Consider the following 21,368-nt stretch of genomic DNA (forward strand, 5'->3'; position numbering starts at 1 on the left):
AGACGTGGGGCTAACACAGGCCCAGCAGGAGGTCGCGCCATCTTAGAAGACCCGTCCTGGACTTTAGGGAGTTCCTTGGTAAGAAGATTCTGCTTTAATTAAAGTCTCGGCACAGTGTTAAATGCCATTTTATTTTAGTTCATAATTAACACTAATGAGATGAGTAGATCACACACAGCACACGTTTTGAGAAAGTGAAAAACAACATCTGAGCTTGGTGGTTTCCATTTCCACTTTTCCCCCTCCCGTGCTCTATTCAATTAAAAGTTTTAAGAAAATATTGCAACTACACTCCTTGTCTTTGTGGTAATGAAGCATATTAATTTGAATGTGATGAATACAATATTCCACTGACTTTTTTATTCCCTTATCTACAAAAGTTTAAAATAATGGGCCAATTAAATCGGGAGAGAAGAATGCAGGATTTGCCTGGGGCTCCACTTTAGCAACCAGAGAACTGAAAGAACAAAATTGTGTGCCAGTGTCTGCACCCAACTCCAGCCCCTTGGCCACAGCTGACAGATACTAACTCATGGTGGACAGATGTGGGTCAGGTGGACTATGTCCTGTATCAGGGATCATGAGACCAAGTTCTAGACCCTCCTCCCGCAGTTTCTCAGTGGTGTTTGTTGGATGTATGCACGGAGATGCATTCATGCAGGGCCGAATGGATAGAGGGGGTGAGGGAAGGAGGGACAGATGGACACAAGGCTGGCTGGATGGGCGGATGGACAGATGGATGGATGCCTGCATGGATGAATTAATGTATGGGTGCTTACATTGATGGATGAAGGGATGGAGAGACAGAGTCACGCACAAAGGGTTGGGTGTGCGGGTGGATGGACAAGTGGAGGGGTGTCTGTGGGTGGAAGAAATGGAGAGATGAGCCAGGTCCCACTCTTCCCCAGCTAGCAAACTGAGTGTAGTCTGGAGCTCACTTAACCCTTTCAATGCCGAGAAGTAAGAATCAAGTAAGGCCTCAGTCTCTGACCAATCTACCCAAGAGGCATAAATATAAATCACAAAGCTAGCCCGAGCTCAGGTACTGCCACTGGGAGGTGTGCTCTAAACCCGAGGCCCGCAACGCGGTTGTCCCAGGAAAGGCTGAGTGTTCCCCAGCGTGAGCTCCCACAGCAGAAGAGGGTGCATCCCAGAGTGGGTGTGTGAACCTCACACAGGGTCCGGGTGTCTCCCTGAGAACTTCTGAAAGGTGTCCACCGCCACGTCATCCTTTAGTCACTAACTCCATCTTGCCACTGTTATCTGAGGCAGCCTGTAGGAACATACCCTCTGTGTACCTTGTCCCCCTTCACTCTGTTTTCTACATTGCAGACATGTTCAAACACACAAAGTCATGATGTTGTTCCTTTGATTGGAATCCATTGTGCCCAGACTAGACAAACCCTTAACATGATCCACAAGAGTCTACACAGCCTGACTCCTGAGTAACGCAGCAGTGTTGTCTGTTGCCATGGCCCCTCTGCCTCACCCACTTTTTGTACTTAAGGACTGCTCCTTGGTCTGTTCTTGGATATCTCTTCAACAATCAGACCCATGCTCACCTCAGGACCTTTGCACATGCTATCCCTTTGCTCAGATATATTTTGGCTCCACCCTACAATCTAGCTAATGCCTGTTCATCCTTCAGCTCTTAGCTCAAGTAGACATCCTTGTTGAAACTTTCTACACCAACTTCTGCCTGGACTGTCCTGATGTCTGTCTTCATACCCCTATTTGTCCTTTATAGAATTTACCACAGCTTACCATACACTTGTGTTATTATTATTAATCCCCTGCCTTAGGCCATTAGCAGTGTGACTATTGATTTCTAATCACTGTGTCCCTAGTACTTAGCACAACACCTGGCTCATAACTGATGCCCAATTGATATTTGTTGAGTAAATGAACAGATGCCTAATTCAAGAGCCTAGTCTTTTTCTGCTCTACCATATTGCTTCAGTTTGGGGGGGGGGGGTTCTTTATTCTTGAAGCACTTACTCTGTGCTAGGCCTTCTCCTGGGAGCGTAACAGCTAAGATGGACCCTTACTCTCAAACAATTCACAACATAACAGAAAGGAAATCCAATGTACCAAGGGCTACAGTAAATCAAAGTGTAGGATTTCATGGAAGTGGGAAGAAATACTCCCAAGGTAGGGCCATGAGAGATGCACCGGGGGACAGGCAGGGGCCAACTCCCAGAGGACCTTCAATGACCCTATAGATGGCAGTCGACGGGGGCCAGTGCTGTGACATAGTGGGCTAAGCTCCCACCTGTGGCACCGGCATCCCACATGAGTGTCGGTTTGAGTCCCAGCTGCTCCTCTTCTGATCCATATGGGCTGGGAAAGCAGTAGAAGATGGCCCAAGTCCTTGGGCCCCTGAACCCATGTGGGAGACCTGGAAGAAGCTCCTGGCTTCGGTTCGACCCAGCCCCAGCCATTGCAGCCACTTGGGGAGTGAACCAGCAGATGGAAGACCACTCTCTGTCTGCAACTCTGCTGTATATATATGATGGCAGCCATGAGACTGCTTGATAGAAAACGGCAGGGTGAGACCTACAATTGGAGAACTCCCTCGGTTGGCTCTTCAGAACAGAGGCACCCATTTTCCATGTGAGGGAGACAGAGGCTGTCCATCAAACTCCCAGAATCCAAGCTCTGTTTCCCAAAGAGTGCTTAGCATGGCTGACCTTGCTTACTCATTGCAGGGAGAATTAATTTCAGGGTGGGGAATTAAAAAAAAAATACAAGATTAAGCAGTGTAATGAGCTGCTGCCGAGAGTTGGAAATGCAATAAATAATAATAGCATTGAGAGCTGTTTTTAATAACTCACCAGTGTAATTTAGCCTCAGCTTCTTGGAGCATATGTAAAATGTGTCAGAATGCATGTAATGGCAAATGCCTCATTGCCAGCCGCTGAAGACAAATGTCTTCCCAGGGGGAGGGAGCAAGGGAGGAGAAATTGGAGGACATGATGGCAGACAGGGGGGTAGGAAGCCCAGCATCATTCATTGGGAAACCACTAACTCAACCTTGGTGATTTTTGTGCCGGCAGTAGGTTTCAGCTGGTTTGTCTTCCGTGGTGGTGCAGATTATTAACAGCTATCGAGAAGGAGAAGTTGCTAAATTATAGAAGAACAAGTTGTCTGCAGGTTCTAGGATCATCATTGCATGCAGTCCATATTCTAATCACAGCTCAGCCCTGTCTGAATTTCAGCAGGTCCCAGGGCACTGACATGTTGGAAACATTTGTATTACTTAGTTGAGTTACTAATATTCATGAGACAATTAAAATTTGTTACTTAAAAGTATTTCATGAATTGTGACTTTCAACGATTCATAGGAGCTTCTCTACCCTGCAAATTAGTGGATGGGGTAGGAATCTTCCCCCCTCAGGAAGGCCACCCGATGCAGCTGAAATGAGGTGAACTCTGGAGCCAGACAGACCTGAGTTCAAGTCTAGCTCTACCACGCAGTAGCCGTGATCTTTTGCACCATACCTGATCTCTGAGACCATCCTCCTGACACGGTATATGAGAGTGACCATGACAATGATGACAGCTAGTATTTGTGGGTCACCTGTGGCCTTATTTCCATCACAGTGCTGTGGTATGGATCTAATAGGCTCCCAATTCACAGATGAGAAACTGGAAGTTAGACAACTCAAATTATTTACTAAGGTTCAGGGCTAGTAAACAATTGTTCTAGGGCCAACACCAGCTCCATCTGACTTTAAAGCCCAGGCTATGCTATGTGCCTTGCCAGCCTCTCAGACTAATTTGTACAGTGTGAGGAAAGTTAGAACACATGGGCAGGAAGCCTAGTTCCTGGCACAGAATAGAAAGTTTGTAAATCTTGTTTGGATGGAAGGACTGTTCTTATCTTCCTCTGGGGAGATATAAAACCTGTGGCTTTGTCAAAGCTTTATTAGTGTCCCAGTCATTCCATCTCTTAGTGCAAGTCATGCCACACCTCTCCAAAGCCTCATATGTTTAATCTGTAAAATGGGGTTGGGTGAGAGCTCTTGCATACTACCAGCTAGGTATGAATTCATAGAATGACCTTAGAAAACAATCTGGCAATTCACGCACAAGTCTTATGAGGTCCCTGGTTTATACTCAATAGCAGAATTTCCCCGCCATGGCACTGTGGACACTGGGACAGGTGTTTCTTTGTTGTGATGAGAGCATGGTAGGATATTTAGCAGCATTCGTGACAGTCTTGTCCTAGCAAGGAAGCAAGGGAGGGAAGGGAAGGAGGGAGAGAGCGGGAGAGGGAGAAAGAGAGGAAGGAGGGAGGGAGGGAGGGAGGGAAGGAGGGTGGGCGGGCGGGCGGGCAGGCAGGAGAGTAGCTGATTAAAGTCAAATTCAGAGGCTTAATCATAAATGCTCGTACTGAACTAGGATTTCTGTTGACAATCCACGACAGCCTGGGTCCCTCCTGAGAAAGCAAGGAAAGTGAACACTGAAAGATGGCAGTGCGTATTTCAACATCGTTATTCACTGGCTTTATTTACAAGTAACTTTCCACTATGACAGTTCAATTCTGTTCAAAGCCACAGATGATTAGCACTGACAGTCTCTGCACACAGGGTGGCCTGGCTAAGGAACATGCCCGTTACTCCTCCCTGCCAGCAGCGTCAGCTCCTCTTCTCCAGCCTGGATTGAGCAGAGACCCACAGAGCAGAGGAACCAGAGCAGAGGAGGGGACTGGGGGTGAGAGGGAGGAGGGAGAATGGGCCCTGCAGGCTGATGGCTGAAAGGAACAGACCCTGAAGCCCAACCCAAAAGACACGGAAGCCTTGAAGCAGTATGCAGGACCCTCCCAAAGCCAGTCTCCTCAAATGCTTGCAAAGATCGTTCCTGGGAGGTTTTCTAGAACCCACAGGGAAAACCAGGAAGCTTCTTTCTACTTGTTTCCTCTCCAACCCCCAGTCCTCAAAGCTGATGATAAAAGTCAAATAAACATATCTGGCTTTGACAATGGACTTCTAAGGGACTGGGCTGGGGGTGGGTGGAGAGCCAGCCCAGCTGGATGCTGTGGGAAACTGCATGGGGCAGGGCATGTGTGGTTCTCTCCCCATGTGTGATTCTGCAAGCAGGGCCTCTAGCTTACTCAGGATTTTCCCTTCCAGCACCCGTTTAAAACTGCTCTGTAAGTTGACGCCAGTAACGACTTCATGAGTGCTAATGATAATAAAAAGAAAAGAGAAATCCTGTGCAAGGAGTCCCATGCAGTGCCTCATCCATGGAAAATCCAATAGCATTTAATTTCCCTCTCTTTGCTTCACTGTAAAACAGAAATAATGTTATATATTAAGACTGACTGTGAAGACTGGCATAGTAAATTTTCAACAAATATTCCTTTGAGATCTATAATGTGCAAAGAGACTTCCAAGGTTGAACAGAGTTTTACAAATTGAACATACTGGAGGACTTTTTACACCTTGTGAACTTGCTGGTGGATAAGACTTTTCTTGCATTCACCCACTGTGCCCAACACATGTACCAATCTTGGGTGGATGATGAATTTATCAAAAAGGAGAGAGGGAAGAGAAGAGAGAGAAGGGGACGAGACAAAGGAAAGGCAGAAGGGAGAAAAGGAGGAAGGAAAGGAGAGGGATGTCATTACTCGATTATCATACAATTACCATCATCATTAGAAAACTAATTTAAACAAACCTACATTGCTCCTCCCCGAAAAGGGTTCCAAAGTAAAGGCTAAGAACGCAGGAATGATTTTCTCATGTTGACCAGTTGTGGGAATAATAACGCTCTTCTCTCTGAACCATAACCACCCTGCAGTTAAATAATTGGCTTCCTGGTAGAATCAGGAGCTCTGAGACGATGCTCTGAGGGACTCTCATTTCTTCCACACCTTTTAAAGAAAAGAAAATTCCAGGTGTAATAATGGGCATTACTGTTATATCAGCTCACAGCAGAAGATGCTGGAAAATGAGGTTCCTACAAAATTAGTTTATCCAAATGAGGCTCAGACAGCACCTTACTAGGAGACCACTCAGAAAGCAGACATGGCAGCAGCGAGCCCTGTTGAGTAGCACTGTGCATGGGCACTGTCCAGTCTTGCAGGACACTGTACACAGGGCCCTTCCATTGACTTCAGCTCACAGTGAAGAGCAAGCTGAGAGCAGAAAATGCAGCCAAAACAGGATTAGGTTTTGTGACTGCTGAGGGCAGACACTCAAACAAAGCTTAAGCAGCAACAGATCAGACTCAACAGAGAACATCTGCCTAAGAGAAAGATTTCAGGCCAGAGTAGTGAAGTTCAAGCACTTAGCAGTGTCCAGGGGAAGTCTGAGTCCCTCCTTAAAGTAGCACTCTCTCCCCTTTTCAGGTGCAACCCTGCACATACCTGGTCCATGAATTTCCATGGGGCCCAGCCAATGAGAATCACCTCGAGCTTGTGGATAATAATAGTAACAGATAACACTACTAAGAGTGATAGTAACATCGGTCTCTCTACGCATAATTATTGACCCATTTTAGTCTTACAACAGCTCCCTGAAGTAGCTACTCTGTTTTACAAGTGAGAAAACTGAGGTACAGAAGGGTTAAGTCATTCACCAACAGTCACAGAGCTAAGTGAAAAGCTCAGTTAAGGGTCAATGCAGGGGAGCTGGCACTGTGGTATAGTGGGTAAAGCTGCCTAAAGCTGCCTCCTGCAGCACCAGCATCCCATAAAGGCACTGGTTCAAGCCCCGGTTGCTCTACTTCCAATCCAGCTCACTGATAATGCGCCTGGGAAAGCAGCAGAAGATGGCCCAAGTGCTTGGGCCCCTAACACCCACATAGGAGACCCAGAGGAAGCTCCTGGCTCCTGGCTTTAGACCAGCCCAACTCTGGCCATTGCAGCCATTTGGGGAGTGAACCAGTAGATGGGAGATCTCTCTCTCTCTTTCTCCCTCTCATACCCTCTGCCTTTCAAATAAATAAATAAATCATTAAAAAATTCTTTAAAAACTATCAATGACGTGGGCCAGTGCTGTGGCATAGCAGGTAAAGCCACCACCGCAGTGCTAGTATCCCCTATGGGCATGTCCTGGCTGCTCCACTTCTGATCCAACTCCCACTGTGGCCTAGGAAAGCATTAGAAGATGGCCCAAGTTCTTGGGTCCCTATACCCAAAAGAAGCTCCTGGCTCCTGGGTTCAGATCAGCCCAGCTCCAGTGGTTGTAGCCACTTGGGGAGTGAACCAGCAGATGGAAGATATATATTTCTCTCTCTTTCTTTCTCTCTCCCCACCCCCTGTAACTCTGCCTTTCAAATAAATAAATAAATCTGTTAAAAAAAAAAAGTCAATGCAGGCAGTCTGGCCCCAGTGTGATACTCAGGGCCTCTGTGATTCACCATCACTCACTGGGTGTCAGGGACCATTCTGAGCAGTCTATGACATCTTCTCACTTATTGCTGCAGACCTGGGATATGGGTACTGATATTATCCCAGGTAAGGACTCTGGTTCCAAAAGTTGGAGGAGTATGTCCTAGCCACATGCCTAGTAGGTGGCAGAGCTAACATTCATAGCCAGAGACTCTGTAATTGTTTGGCAGAAGCCTGGCATTTGTAAAGGTGGGCACCTTGGTTTCCAAAAACCCTGGGGGACCTGGATTGGAATGTAACCTTTTGCAGTATCTGGGTGAGAACAAAAGTCAGGTATGTGGAACAGGAGGTAATCACCTCCCCACTGCCACTCCCCCTCACACAGCACTCTTCACAAATAGCAAATATTTCTCTCTTGCCTGCAAATAGCCCCAAGAAAAAAATGCCTGCTAGAATTGATAAAAATTTGAAAAGAGCCAACAAGGTGAAAATTCTTAGCCAAAAAAATAGTAATTGGGGACAATTTAGTGAGAGAGATGTCGAATTCTGTGCAGGCTCAGATCTCCAATGCAAACAAATTCATCCTTACCATCTAGTTAGAAATAAAAAAAATGATTTGTGAAATAGACACCATAAGTGCTCTGTTTAGGGTAAAATGTCTCATCCCATGGAAGAGGGAACTTGCATAAAGATGTAAAAGGGGATTATGTGGAGAGGGAAGATGTGTGCAGAAACCACAAGACTCTGGGCACAACTGTAACATGAGGAAAGGCAGGGTGCCCAGTAAACAATTCCAGGGGCTCTCACCAAAGCCAAGGTTTATTCACTGTCTGTTTGTCAGAGCCTGAGCCCAGCAGGTGGGTGGGCTTGTGTTTGATACTTAGGAATCCATTACCTGTGAGACTTGAATTTCCTCTGATCATCTTGGGGATGAAATGTGGCATCTCGTAGTTTCTAGGAAATAGTAAAGTCTGGTTGCCAGGGAGGTCTCACCTTGAGACATGGATGTACCTGAAGTTCAGGGTTAAGAGAGTGAGGTAAGGAGGTCTCTTCTTTGAGGTCAGAAGTCTTCACATGGTGCTAGCAAAGCAGAAATTGTAACCCACTCCACTCCCTTCTTGCAGCAATCATTCCCAGGGACACCAGAAAGTAGCAAGGTATGAAGTTCCTCACATCAGGCATGCAACTAACATATGCTCAGTAATACCTATTGATGACACTGAACTAGGGATGTTGTGGGTGAAGTGAAATCAGACAACAGGTGAAAATGAGATACAGATGCCCAGGAAAGTGGCTGAGACCAGAGCTACCACTTGGAGCCATAAGCATGCACAGGCTTGCAAAGTGGGAGAAGGCAGAGGCAGGAGAATCAGGAGTAACACCTATAATGTAAGGCAGACAGTTGTTGTAAAGTAAGCAACAGAGAGAGAGGAAAGGAGCAGGTAGAAATCAGAGAAGGAGCAGGCTGAAGAAGCCAAGAGAACAAAGCACTGACATACCAGCAGTCTCCCTGCTTCGAATTCAGTTCCTTGTGTCTCGATACACTAATGCCAGTGGGTTAAGTATTTCACTTGCTATGGCTCCTAAGAAGATGAAACACTTTAAGTCAGGAAGTTATTTGAGCAGGTGAATTTGAAAGGCTGAATTAGAGATCTGGAAGGGCAGCATGGTATCCTGGTAAACCAGTGGAGTGGGGAGAACCCCATGCTCTGAAATCTCCAGTATTTTGAGCTAAAGAAGCTTCTTTTCTTTGTAAAATACCCAGTCTCTGGAATTTTGTGACAATAAAGAAAATGAACTGATGCACTAGGACATCACTGCCCAGACATCAGTGAGACTGAAGTTGGACATATGAGAATGAAGAGCAGAGAAGACAAAACATTCCTGAGTCTCACTCAGACATATAGAGTATATTTCTGCCTTTAACAAAGAAGGAAAAGGACAGACCACATTCACATTTAGTGACTGTTGGTTTTGTTGTTGTTTGTTTTTAAGGATTTATTTATTTGAAAGGCAGAGTTACAGAGAGAGAGCTTCTATCCACTAGTTCACTCCCCCAAATGGCCACCATGGCCAGAGATCTGGAGCCAGGAGCTTCTTCCAGGTTTCCCACGTGTGTGCAGGGACCCAAGCACTTGGGCCATCTTCCACTGCTTTCCCAGTCCATCAGCAGGGAACTGGATTGGAAGTGGAGCAGAGCAGCCAGGACTGGAACCAGTGCCCATATGGGATGCCAGCATAACAAGCATGGCTTTACCTGCTACCCCAAAGCACAGCCCAGTGACAATTGTTCTAAATCCATTACAGACCTGTGTGGGAGAAAATTTCAACAACAGGAGTCACCTTCTGACTCCAGTCCCTCAATTCTCTCCAGAGGCAACTGAAATTCTCAATTATCAGTGCATCCTGCTAGAAATACTCTATGGAAAAGCCAGAAAGGCCAGCATATGTATTTTTGTGTGAGTGTGTGTGTGTCCTTTTTCAATACTAAAATAGTAATGTACTAAACAACTTACTTTTATTTAATAATATATTTTCAATATTCTTCAAGAAAATTATATATAGGTATATTATTTTCAATGGATACATAGTATTTCTTTTATGAACACACTATAATCTATTTAACCAGCTACCTTAATGATGAGCATACAAGCTTTTACATTGTTCACTGTTATATACAAATGATGCAATGAATACCTGTACATACATATTAAGAGAGTACTTCCCCCCCACACTGTTGCCAACACTGTATTCTCAAACTCTGAGAGCAGCATTGTTAAGTGTCTACTCTGCTCTCACACTTTGCACCAGTTCTCTTATCTGAGATGAGTTGATTCACAGAAGAGGAAAACTAGGATTCATGGAGACCCCAAAACTTGCCCAAGAACAGATATCCATGATGCAATCTCCAACGTTCCCTCACCGCCACACTGAACGCCCTTCCCCACTGTGCTCACTGCTAGCATTCCAGTGCAAGAAGACAGCAGAGTTTGTCCACAGACACACCACATCATCATTCTTTGGCTTTTCTGTTTTTTGTTTTATTTCCATAAGATTTGCTCATTCAGCATTGTCCAGTTATCACATCGTCTGCCCTACTACCTGTTTAATAATTTCTGACCCTGATGCAAAACCTCCTCAAAGACAAATGTAACTGTAGACTCAGTCTGGTTTACGATAACTTTCCTGGCGATACAATTTTCAGGGATATTTTAAAATGTCCGCCTGTATTCCGGAATCAGCTTATCTGATTTTTCACTGGGGAAATGAAAACAAACTGCTGTCCCTTTCATCTCACAGTCTGTGAGAGATCTAAAGCAGTAAGTCTCTTTCTTTGAAATGGTCTTGGAACGCCAACATACGTTCCCCCTGAGTCGCCAGGAGAATTTGCCATGAGATGTTGCCAATTACTGTTACACTCAGCTAGCAGATGTTTTGGAGTTGGTTAAACCTTTGGAGAAATTGCTCTGGGAGAAGAGGAAATAAAAGTAAAGATTACTATGAAACGTAGAGCTTTTCAGCCAGGCGGAGGAGAGAGGGGAGGCGGGGGAAAGGAGGGAGGGAGAGAGTGCGAAGGAGAGAGACTGGTGAAAATAAGCAGCTCACTTAAGAGAGCCGCGGGAGGGAAGGCATACAGCGCGGTTTTCCGGTTTTAAATGCCTGAGCGGCATCTTGCTGGTGCGCCTGGGGTCGCTGAGGATGTGGGCAGAGGGCGAATCCGAGGGGCTCCAAACCTTGGGAATTGTGGTGGTCGTGTGCTCCTCTCTGAAACTTCTGCACTACCTCGGGCTGATTGACTTGTCAGACGGTAAGCGAACCCGTGCGCTTCCTCTTTTTATACGAATGTGTTTTCTGGTTTCTGTGGTTGTGAAAGTACTTTGAGAAAAATGCTTGGAAGGTGGCAGGGAAGACCCGGGAGGTTTGAAAACGCCTGGCTAGCTCTGCGCGGCGTGGATCCCCGCCTTCCTCGCGGTGCCCCTGTGATCGCTGTCCGTGGTGCTGAAACGTGGCGCGCCTGGCGTTGCGATCGCTTCCTCTACGACGCACGTGTGGGTCTTGGAGGATTGTTAGCGGTGAGAGTCAAGCACAGTACATCACAATTCTCTCTAAAGATGTCAGGGAACCACTTATGATAGAAGACAATGACTTTTTAAAATATGTTGATTTACTTTTTGTCTAACAAGTAGTTGAAAGATTATAGGGAGGTAAAAACATTAGTAGAATGCTAACCACAGTGCTTGACATTAGAAAACACTCAACAAATGTTTGTTCCTTTCCCCAACCCTTAACCTTCATAAGTACCTTTGTTCTAAAACCACCTCTTCAGTTATGGCTTTAGTTTTCTTTCTTTAATGACTACATAGTTAGAAATTTAGGTTAACCATATTGTTTATGATTAGAAAGTTGATGGCTTAGTTTCCAAAGTTAAAACAACTCAAGAAATGAAGGCTATTTTTCTCCCTCCTTATGACATGTTATTCATAACATAAAGAGTCTGTATGATTCTGATCATACAAAATTGGGCTCCTAGGAAGATTCCAGATTTGATGAACAATGTATTAATCAAGACCAGCCTCCAACAATGTATAGTTAATGCATATACAAAGTACAAAGTTTGTTCAATGTGTATTTATCTATGACTTCATAGTGTAGACAGAATTTGTCTTCCAAGACATCATGTGACTATACCATGCATAATGGTGAAATACATCAGCAGACCAAGTTTTAGCTAAAATGCCAACCAAAGCTAATATACAACAGGAACTTAACTATAAGCGGATGTGGTTGCATGAGTCCTGAATTGTCAAAAGACCTGCTTTCTGTTCATAATTTATCTTAATTTAATCTTGAATAAGTATTTCTTTTTAAAATCTGGGTGTTAGTTTCCTTGTGATGATTTTCAGTCTCTATTCAGTGGAATTCTAGGATGACCCCAGGGTTTCTTTCAGTTTTGCAAGTGGGGATTATAAGCCAGATAGTGAGTCCTTCAGCTCTGCTTCAGTGAGTTCAGCTCTGCTCTATCTGTTCTACATGTTAACCTTGTATGTAAGGGCATTTTTAGCTTTAACTAAAATTTAGTGCATCTGATTCTTTGACCCTACCTCCTTGACATTTTAAATTTGAGAAAACTTTTACTTCCTAAAGAAACCACCTGAGATCTAATAATTTGGAAGAATAGGTCTGTGTGCATATAAAGACTCCTGGCCCTCTTTACCTTAGATGTGCTCTTCTAGAGATACAAACTCAGCTTGCCAGTCTCTGACAACTGAACAAGGCTCTAGTTTACAACAACTGAACAAGGCCTCTGTTCTCTACCAGACTCCAAGAGAACACATTTCATCTTGTCGACAAATTGATGCAAGAGATAACCTACTTCCTTATAATGCTAAAGGTGCAGCTGAAATATTAGTCTGCCATGCCTTTCCATATCCTTAAGTATCCATTTCCTTTGCTTTAGCTATTCAAGATAACAGCATTTGGTTTTATTATCACAGAGAAAATCAATCATTCACCTAATGTTATGGAAATGAGGGTATTTAAGGTAAAAAGTGCAGAACATATGTTTAAAACTATTTCTAGGAACTCTAGGTGAATGAAAAGAGGGGGTTTCAACATTTATTGAGCACCTGCAATGTGCCAGGGACAGTGCTAAGTACTTTTATAGACATGAATTCAAACACCTTAAGGGAAAATTTTAAATATCCCTGAAGGGTAGATTTATTTCTTCCTTGTATATAAGGAAGAAGATAGATTTTTAAAAGTTAAATAACATTTCCAAAGACTCAATAAATAGCAAGATGGAGATGTTTGTCTCTAAAATTTCACCCTCTGTCACTGACAACAAATAACGTCAGCAAGTAAGCCAGTTCCATGTGAGGATTGGGTTTGCCATTAGGTCTATACTACACAGTGGCTCCGATGTGAGCCAAATTGCCATTTTTAATGAGTATGCAATTTGATCTACTCTCTTCACCCATTGAGCACTAAGGAGAGAATACCATCTCCTACTTAAATGTATTAGAACAAATGCAGCTCAATGATTCAGTCACTCTAAGGAAGACAGTGGAACATCTCTGAAGAACCCATCAATAGTCTTTCTTAGGCCCTTGATCTTGCTCTTATTTTATTTTTTTCTGGGGTAATTTTGGAATAGTATAAAGATATTGAGCCTAAAGTCAAGAGAGCTAGGTCCCTACCCTGGTTGTGCTGTGTACCAATTGTGTGATCATGGCAACTGGCTTTCACTGTCATCTGTAAAACATGGAAATGGGAATGACTGGATTAACTTCCTAGGATAGCCACAACAAATTGCTATAAATTGGCTAGCCTAAAACAACAGAAATTTGGTAGGATTCGAAAGTCAGGAAGCTAGCAAACTCGCCCAGAAAGTCTGCAACCTCTTGGAAAGGCTCCTTGCTGGCTTCTTCCAGCTTTGGTGGCTCCAGGTGTTCCTTGGCTTGCGGCTGCATCACTTCAGCCTCAGCCAACACCTTCACATGGCCATGGTCTCCCTTAATGTCCCCAACTTTATCTGGCATTTTTCTCTTATTATAAGGACACCAGTCACATTGTATCATGGCTCATCCTAACGACCTTATCTTAATTTCATTGCATCTGCAAAGACTGTATGTCCAAACAAGCTAACTGGAATTAGGTTACAAATTCAATATGTCTTTTGAGAAGACAAAACTCAAATCACAAAAACAGAATAGCAGTAATGTTCTTTAAGTGTTATAAGGGTTACTTAAATGACACATGAAGAAGTGCCACACTTCTTACATATCACATAGTGGGCACTTTAAAAATTCATAATTCTCTTTTTTTTGCCTTAGGTCATGTCAATCAAAAAATATACAACTCCTCATGGAAAAAAAATCATGCTTTCTGTCTTTCTTTGGTTTAGAGTTCATCAGTCCCTTAGAGCAGTATAATGTAGAATTTTCCTCAACTTTTACTTATCTATTTTCATTTTATTTGAGAGACACACACAGAGAGAGAGAGAGAGAGAGAGAAAGAGAGAAAGAGAGAGAGAGAGACTCCCATTTGCTGGTTCACTCCCCAAATACAACAGCCATAACTGTCCTGGGCCAGACTAAAGCCAGAAGCCTGGAATTCAATTCAGGTTTCCCACTTCAGTAGCAAGGACACAAGTACTTGAGCCATCACCTGCTGTGTTCCAGGGTACTTACTAGCAGGAAGCTGATCAGAAGTGGAAGAGTCAGGATGCCAACAGGGGATGCAAGCATCCCAAGTGGCATCATAACTGATGTGACAAATGCCTACCCCCATGGGCAATATAACTCTTCCTTTTGCATTTTCAAATGGTCATCAGAGCTTCCAGAGTTGGAACACTAGGATGACTTTTTCCCTGTACACTATACAATGCATACCCAGTCTTCAATGCCAATGCCTGCTAATCAACTAAGTTCATCACCATTTCCACCAAAGTGAGGCCAGCAGAGGCTTTAGAGAAGAAAAGATAAAGGCAGAGACATGGGAGAGACAGACAATCATTGTCCCTCAAAGGGTTAGTTAATTCTCTGCCTCTCTTCTTACCTGCCACTTCCTTGACAAGCCTTCTGCAACCTCAATGTCACCAAGTGAAAGCACTTTCCCCAAAGCATATGTCTACTGGTTCTTTATGGTAACTTCAGAAGCGAGTCACTATTTTAGGTCAAGTTTTCAACAGAAGCACTGAAGCACACACAAGTGTTTCTCAAAATTAGTTCTTCTGATGCCACAACTTTTATGTGTTTATGAGTAGGGTGATTTTGTTACATCTCTGGCCATAATATGGTCATGAAATTGGGAATATCTCTGGTTAAGAAAGAATTACCAAAATAATAATAATAATAATAATAATAGAAAATTTATTGAGGAAACTGTGAAGACCAAAGTGTGTTCATTGGGGTCCTTAAAGTCAAATCTCCGTGCATTATAGATTTCTTGAAACACATAGTGTTACTCTGGAGGGTTAATGCATCCATTACGGATCATACGAAGTCAACCTCCCACATGTATCCAACTTTAGCAATTTCTTATATACGTAGCACCAGTCTCTTGGTATGCTAAAACTTAAGAAACACTTGCCTATCAGCATTTGATTTGGATAGAAGAGCTATTTTATGAGATATTAACTCATTTTATTATTGAATCAATTTTATAGTTTTTAAAAATGGAGATTCTGGGATATTGACTTCAAGGCTATGTGACTAGGATGTAACAATTAGAAGTCTTCTGGTTCCTATTCCAGGGCAGTTTCTGCCAAACAAATGAAGTCAAATTTGCACTTAAACTGCACCAAGAGCATCGAGAACATTGCTATTTCCATTCAATGAATAGCCATCTTATTCCTCTTGGTAAAGCACTCATAACTTAACAAAGCTAGGTTACAGTCAAATTAATAATTTCCACCCAAGGATACCAAGTCCCAATTCCAGGATTCTTTAAATGTTTCATATAAGAAAAAAAAGAGATTCTTTTGCAGAGATGCTTAAATTAAAGATCATGAGATGGGAAAATTATCCTGAATTATCTGGGTGGATCCGTATATCAGCATAAATGTCATAAGAGATGGTTAGAGGGAGATTAGACACAGAAGAAGAGAATATTACAAAAAATGGGGGGAGAGGCAGGGACTGAAGTGATATGACCACAGGCCAAGGAGTGCTGGAAGAGGAAAGGAGTGGAGTTTCCTCTAGGACCCTGGCTTTCCCAACACCTCTACTTAATCCTACAGAGACTACTGAGTCTCTGGTCTCCAGAATTGTAATAGAATAAAGTTCTGTTAGTGTGAGTCACCCATTTTATGGTAATTTGTTCTGACAGCCTTGCAAAAACAATACATAGGTCTTCTGAAATGTTTCTTCATTTCCTACTCTACAATATAAAATGGAATGCATGCGCTTACAAGTTCAGATGTGAATGGACCTATTGATCTGAAATGCTGGTAAATGTGGACCTAGGTAACCTTTTCTCAGCAATCCAAGGATGGGAAGAAGTATCCTGAACTCCTGCCAGCACCACTATGCAGGAGTTGAAGACATTTGCCCTAACCTGCCAGATCCTCTGCGGTCATCAGTGATCGGGGATACAGAGAATAGAGATAGCTTAACCAGTAAGTGCTGAAAGCTACAGGGCTCATATAATCTGCTTACAAAAGCTCCTTATCCTAATATTGAATAAACAAAGGAGCTCAAGTGGATTACTCCTGTCCAACCTAGGCCCCCTGGTCTTTTTCCTCTTTTCTCTTTTTCCTCTTTCTACCTCCAGATTTAGTTAGTCGTTTTTAGGTCTTCTGTTGGTATAGTTGTTATACTTTAAAGTACACTTTTAATCCTTGATTACTTCTTGGTTTTAAACAATGTCTATTGCCCAGCTTTTCTGAAGTATCAGAAGACAAAAGTCCATTCAACCTCCTACTCATCCCGTCCTTCTCTCTGCTAAATATTTGTATTATTGTACAAATAATATAGTATTATATTCCCAGAACAGACCTCTTTCACGGTAAATGGCAGGGATTTCCTCAGAGTTCTCATCCTCTATTAGGAAAATCCTAAATCCTGTTCTGAATGGGCTCCCAGTTCTATCTCTAACACTTCTTTATCTGGTCCAGGGTGCTTCAAAAAGTACATAGAAAATGGAATAAAAAGACAAATGTACTTTGGTACCAAAATATTTTGGAATGAGTGCATAGTTTTCCATGATATGCATTTTTTCATTAACTTTTTGAGGACTCTTCATATAACCAATAAGAAGACAGCAACTACTCCACTCAACCCATCAAAAGTCATTCTGTGTTTAGAAGGCTTCGCAGTCCTTCCAGTCCCAGAGGGATATCCAGAGCTGCCCAGACCCAGGCCACTTAGCCCTCCACTTAGCCACAGCCAGAAGAACCATACTCTGACCATCAGAACAAGACTGACTCCTGGCCCCATCCGCTCCTGTTTGCCTGCTCCCAGACCCACCCTGCAATTGAGAGAATCTCCTAAACTCCAGCACAAGAGACACACTAGATTGGAAGACTAGGGCAATGGGCATTTTGCCATCTATTATAGCAATGTGATAAACTTAAAATTTATTCTGAGAATGAAAAGGGATGTCCACATATGAGTATGAGCAACTGTGTTTCACTGGCTTGAGTTTCTTCAGAGAAAGAGAAATTGTATAATATTTTTTGAATTTCCATTTTATTTATATTCACTTACATAAGAGAGATGTGAATGGATTCTCATTTTTTAAACAAGCCCTGTGATATACATAAAGTAAAAGTACCCATTGTCTGCCTCTATTTCCCATTCCCAATATTATCTCCAGATGAAGTAATACTAGGACAGCAGTGTTCAGAAGCAGATTTCTGAGTACTGGCATAGAAGGGTCCCCATATGATTGTTAAATTAATAAGAAATGAGTATAAAACCTATTAAAGAATAAAATCAATCTACTTTATAGGTGCATAATTTTCATCTGCAGAAAAGATCAGAGGGAAAGGAGAAAAGAGATAACATGGGAAGACGAGAGGTGAAAGAAGGGAGAAAAAGGAAAACAGCAGAGATGTCAGAGAAGAAAGAGGTAAATAGGTGGAGTGAGGGCGAGGGAGAGAGGGACAGAGGGGACAGGAACAGGAAAGAGATTCAGCCAGTTCAGAGGCGAGCACTTGGCTCTCAGGGGCTCCCATGGGTGTCCAAGCAAGTGATTTCCTACAGTCCTTGGCCCCGAGGAGTCTGCTTAGCTAATTAACAGTTTGCCTGTTTTGCCAATTGTTGCCCATCCTTCGTTCTCCAGGGACTCCTCACTGCAAAGGAAGGTTACTGCAGGATCCCAAGGCATGAGTCGTGGCCAGCGAACCACCCCCAGCAGACAAAACCAGCCCTGTGGTTGAACCCAGCCTGTGCATGTCTGCACACCCGGCTGTGGTCACTTCCTCGGTAATCTTCAGGGCTGAACATGCAGCCTTTCTAAGATGAGGAGTTCAAGGCCCCACACGTTGTCATTAGTTTGGGGTATGCAACACAGTCCTCCATTGACCCAATGCCCTCAAAACAAGGAAGCACGCAGCACTCTTCCTGTATTACCCTCAAAGCAACATCCAAAGATCAGAGCTAACCACAGATTCCTCCTCTTTCCCTGCCCCTGCTCCTCTCTGTCCTTCTCCTCCCCCCTCCCAGGCCCCAGGACCCCACACTTCTCTCCAGCTACTCAGGGCTTTCTAGTGCGATGACCACGCGGGCTGGTCCTCCAGTCACTCTCGCCCTGACTTCTCTGCTTTTAATCTCTCTCCATAAAAACTTACCTAGCATGTGTGTGTTCTATTCCTTCTGACTAGGACTGCTCTGCAGTTACTTTTAAAAAGCATAGCGGCGAGCCGGCACTGCAGCTCACTAGGCTAATCCTCTGCCTTGCGGCGCCGGCACACCGGGTTCTAGTCCCGGTAGGGGCGCCGGATTCTGTCCCGGTTGCCCCTCTTCCAGGCCAGCTCTCTGCTGTGGCCAGGGAGTGCAGTGGAGGATGGCCCAAGTCCTTGGGCCCTGCACCCCATGGGAGACCAGGAGAAGCACCTGGCTCCTGCCATCGGATCAGCACGGTGCGCCGGCTGCAGTGCGCCGGCTGCGGCGGCCATTGGAGGGTGAACCAACGGCAAAGGAAGACCTTTCTCTCTTTGTCTCTCTCACTGTCCACTCTGCCTGTCAAAAGAAAGAAAGAAAGAAAGAAAGAAAGAAAGAAAGAAAGAAAGAAAGAAAGAAAGAAAGAAGCATATTCCAGAAGCAGCCGTTTAGCCTAGTAGTTATAACACTACTTATGAAGCCTGTATCCCATCATGGAATGCCTGGATTTGATGCCTATTTTCTGGCTCTCAATTCCTGCCTCCTGCTAATGTAGACCCTGGGAGGCAGCAGGTGATGGTTCAAGTAGTTGGGTCCCTGCCATTCACATGGGAAACCTGAACAGAGTTCCCAGCTCCCAGCTTCAGCCTGGCCCAACTCTGGTCATAGCAAACATTTGGGGAGTGAACCAGCATGCGGCTGTGCACTCTCTCTTTTCTCCCTCTCCCACCCCCTCCCCCTCTCTCTTCTGTCTCTCTGTCCTTCTGTCTCTCTTTAGTCTCAAATAAATTAAAAAACAAAGACAAAACTGCATATCTGGCTTAGGCAACCACTCAATCAGTGCAGTTGTATTTTGGTACTAACAGCAATCTGACTCTAGACTGGTGGCTGCTTTCAAGTTTGCTCATTTTAAATCTTACACAGAAGATGGGTGAAGTGACCATGTTCCCTCCAGGAGGCATTCTAAACAGCACCTCCTGAAGAGTTCAGCCTTAGGGGAGGAGTTGGTATGAGGTAGGCAGGGCACCAGCACTTGAATCAGCAAAGCAGGGGTTGAATCTCAACACTGTATTTGGCTACTATTACTTAATGAACTTCATCTCCCTGAAACTCACTTTTTGTATCTGCAAAATGGGTAAATTGTTACTCCCTCATATGAGTGTCATAAGAGGAGGTGTGCAAATGTATACACAGAGACTAGGTGTGCTCTGTTCACCACATATCCCTACTGCTCAGGGCAGTGCCCCACACACCGTAGTTATTGAATGAATGACAAATAACTACTGAATGATGAGCCCAGGCAAGGATCGATCTCCAAAGCTTTTTCACATGTTGGAATGCCTGAGACAATTGCTTCCAACTTCACCAGTGAAGACCATATAGTCTACAGAGTTACTTCTTGTTCACTCTGGTGGGCTTTTATTTGCATCCAAAGCCTTGATCCTTCTCCAAATTTCCCTCCTAATATAAATCCTAACTATTTACAGAAACTTGCTATTCCCCTTTGGTCTGCCCTGGAATACTCCCCTGATATTTCAGAGAATAATCCAAGAATAGGACAAGTTCTACTTGAAAGGAGATACTCCAGATAAATGTAGCCATTAATTACCCCCCCCCCCCCCCGCCTTGAAAGCAAAGGATGTGCGAATCCTTTCAAGCCCAACTCTGGGGCACCCTCGCCACCACTTGCACATGGTTAGGAAAGGAGCCCTGGGCAGCATATCAGTAATCTTAGATCCCAGCTGTAACTCCAGCTCCCAGGCCCATCCCAGTCCTTCTCCGGGCTCACTCCAATCAACTGCTAAGAGAGAAGGCTGAATTAGATCAGTGGTTTCCAAAGGAAATCTATGGAATCTCCTTAAGGATCACCTTGGGAGACTTGGGGAAAGAAATCCCCATCTCCCATTCTCCCACTCTAATCCAAGCATTTGATTACTTAGCTTCCACGAATGATTTCCTTTGATTAAAAAATCCCTTGCCTTTATATGATAGCTAAGGTCTGTCCAAACCTGAAGTTTTCATGATCCTACAACTTCGCTTTATTGAAGGAAAAAAAGCCATGATATACTTGCTGTCAAGGTGAACAGAAGGCATGGGACCCAACCTGAGCCATAGCATTTCTTTATGGCACCATAACAACTCTCAGTCGGGACATATTGTGGGTGTATCCTGTGGAGTATTCATTGGACCTGAGCCATAACCTCTAGGATAGACAGCCAGCATCAGCAACAAAACACAATATGAATGAGCAAGATCTCTGTTCCCAATGATGCTAGAGTCCAAATGAGTTGAGGTGATTTTGTAAAACCCAAGAAGAGGTCATGAAGCTTCTGGTACCAAAGATTTTTTTCACAGAATATTTAACCAGACAAGAGCTTAAATAGCAGGGACATGAGCCGGTATTATGGAAATAACCCTGGACATTGGAGTTAAAAGGGGGAGTTTAACCTCCAGTTTTCTGACTGAGGACTTTTGGCCAGATGTTTAACTTCCATAAGACTTATTTTCCTCACCTGTAAAATGGGGCAAGATAAGCTACCTTGCAGGATGCTGGGAAAATTTGTTGGAATACATTGTAGAACATTTGGCTCAGTGCTAGTACTAAATGAATGCTACATAAGGGCACCAAAGGAGGGACCAATTTGCCCAAGATCATTTCCTGGAGATCACACAATGCCACTATCATGTAGCCACAGGCACAAGCA

General features: G+C 43.9%; 1 protein-coding gene across 4 annotated transcripts in view; it reads left to right on the plus strand.

The window, feature by feature from the left end:
• KCNIP1 (potassium voltage-gated channel interacting protein 1) overlaps positions 1–21,368 on the plus strand; it is a 331,932-nt gene that overhangs the window by 270,253 nt on the left and 40,311 nt on the right. Inside the window, exon 1 of one of the 4 annotated variants that reach the window (XM_070076409.1) lies at positions 10,994–11,147. The exons of the other annotated variants lie outside the window; for them this stretch is intronic. Coding sequence (XP_069932510.1) covers positions 11,039–11,147 — 109 coding nt within the window. The 5' untranslated portion in view covers positions 10,994–11,038. Of the gene's footprint in view, positions 1–10,993; positions 11,148–21,368 lie in introns of those variants that run through there. 4 annotated transcript variants of the gene reach the window in all.

Source organism: Oryctolagus cuniculus, chromosome 6 (genome assembly GCF_964237555.1).
Source record: "Oryctolagus cuniculus chromosome 6, mOryCun1.1, whole genome shotgun sequence".
NCBI lineage: Eukaryota > Metazoa > Chordata > Mammalia > Lagomorpha > Leporidae > Oryctolagus > Oryctolagus cuniculus.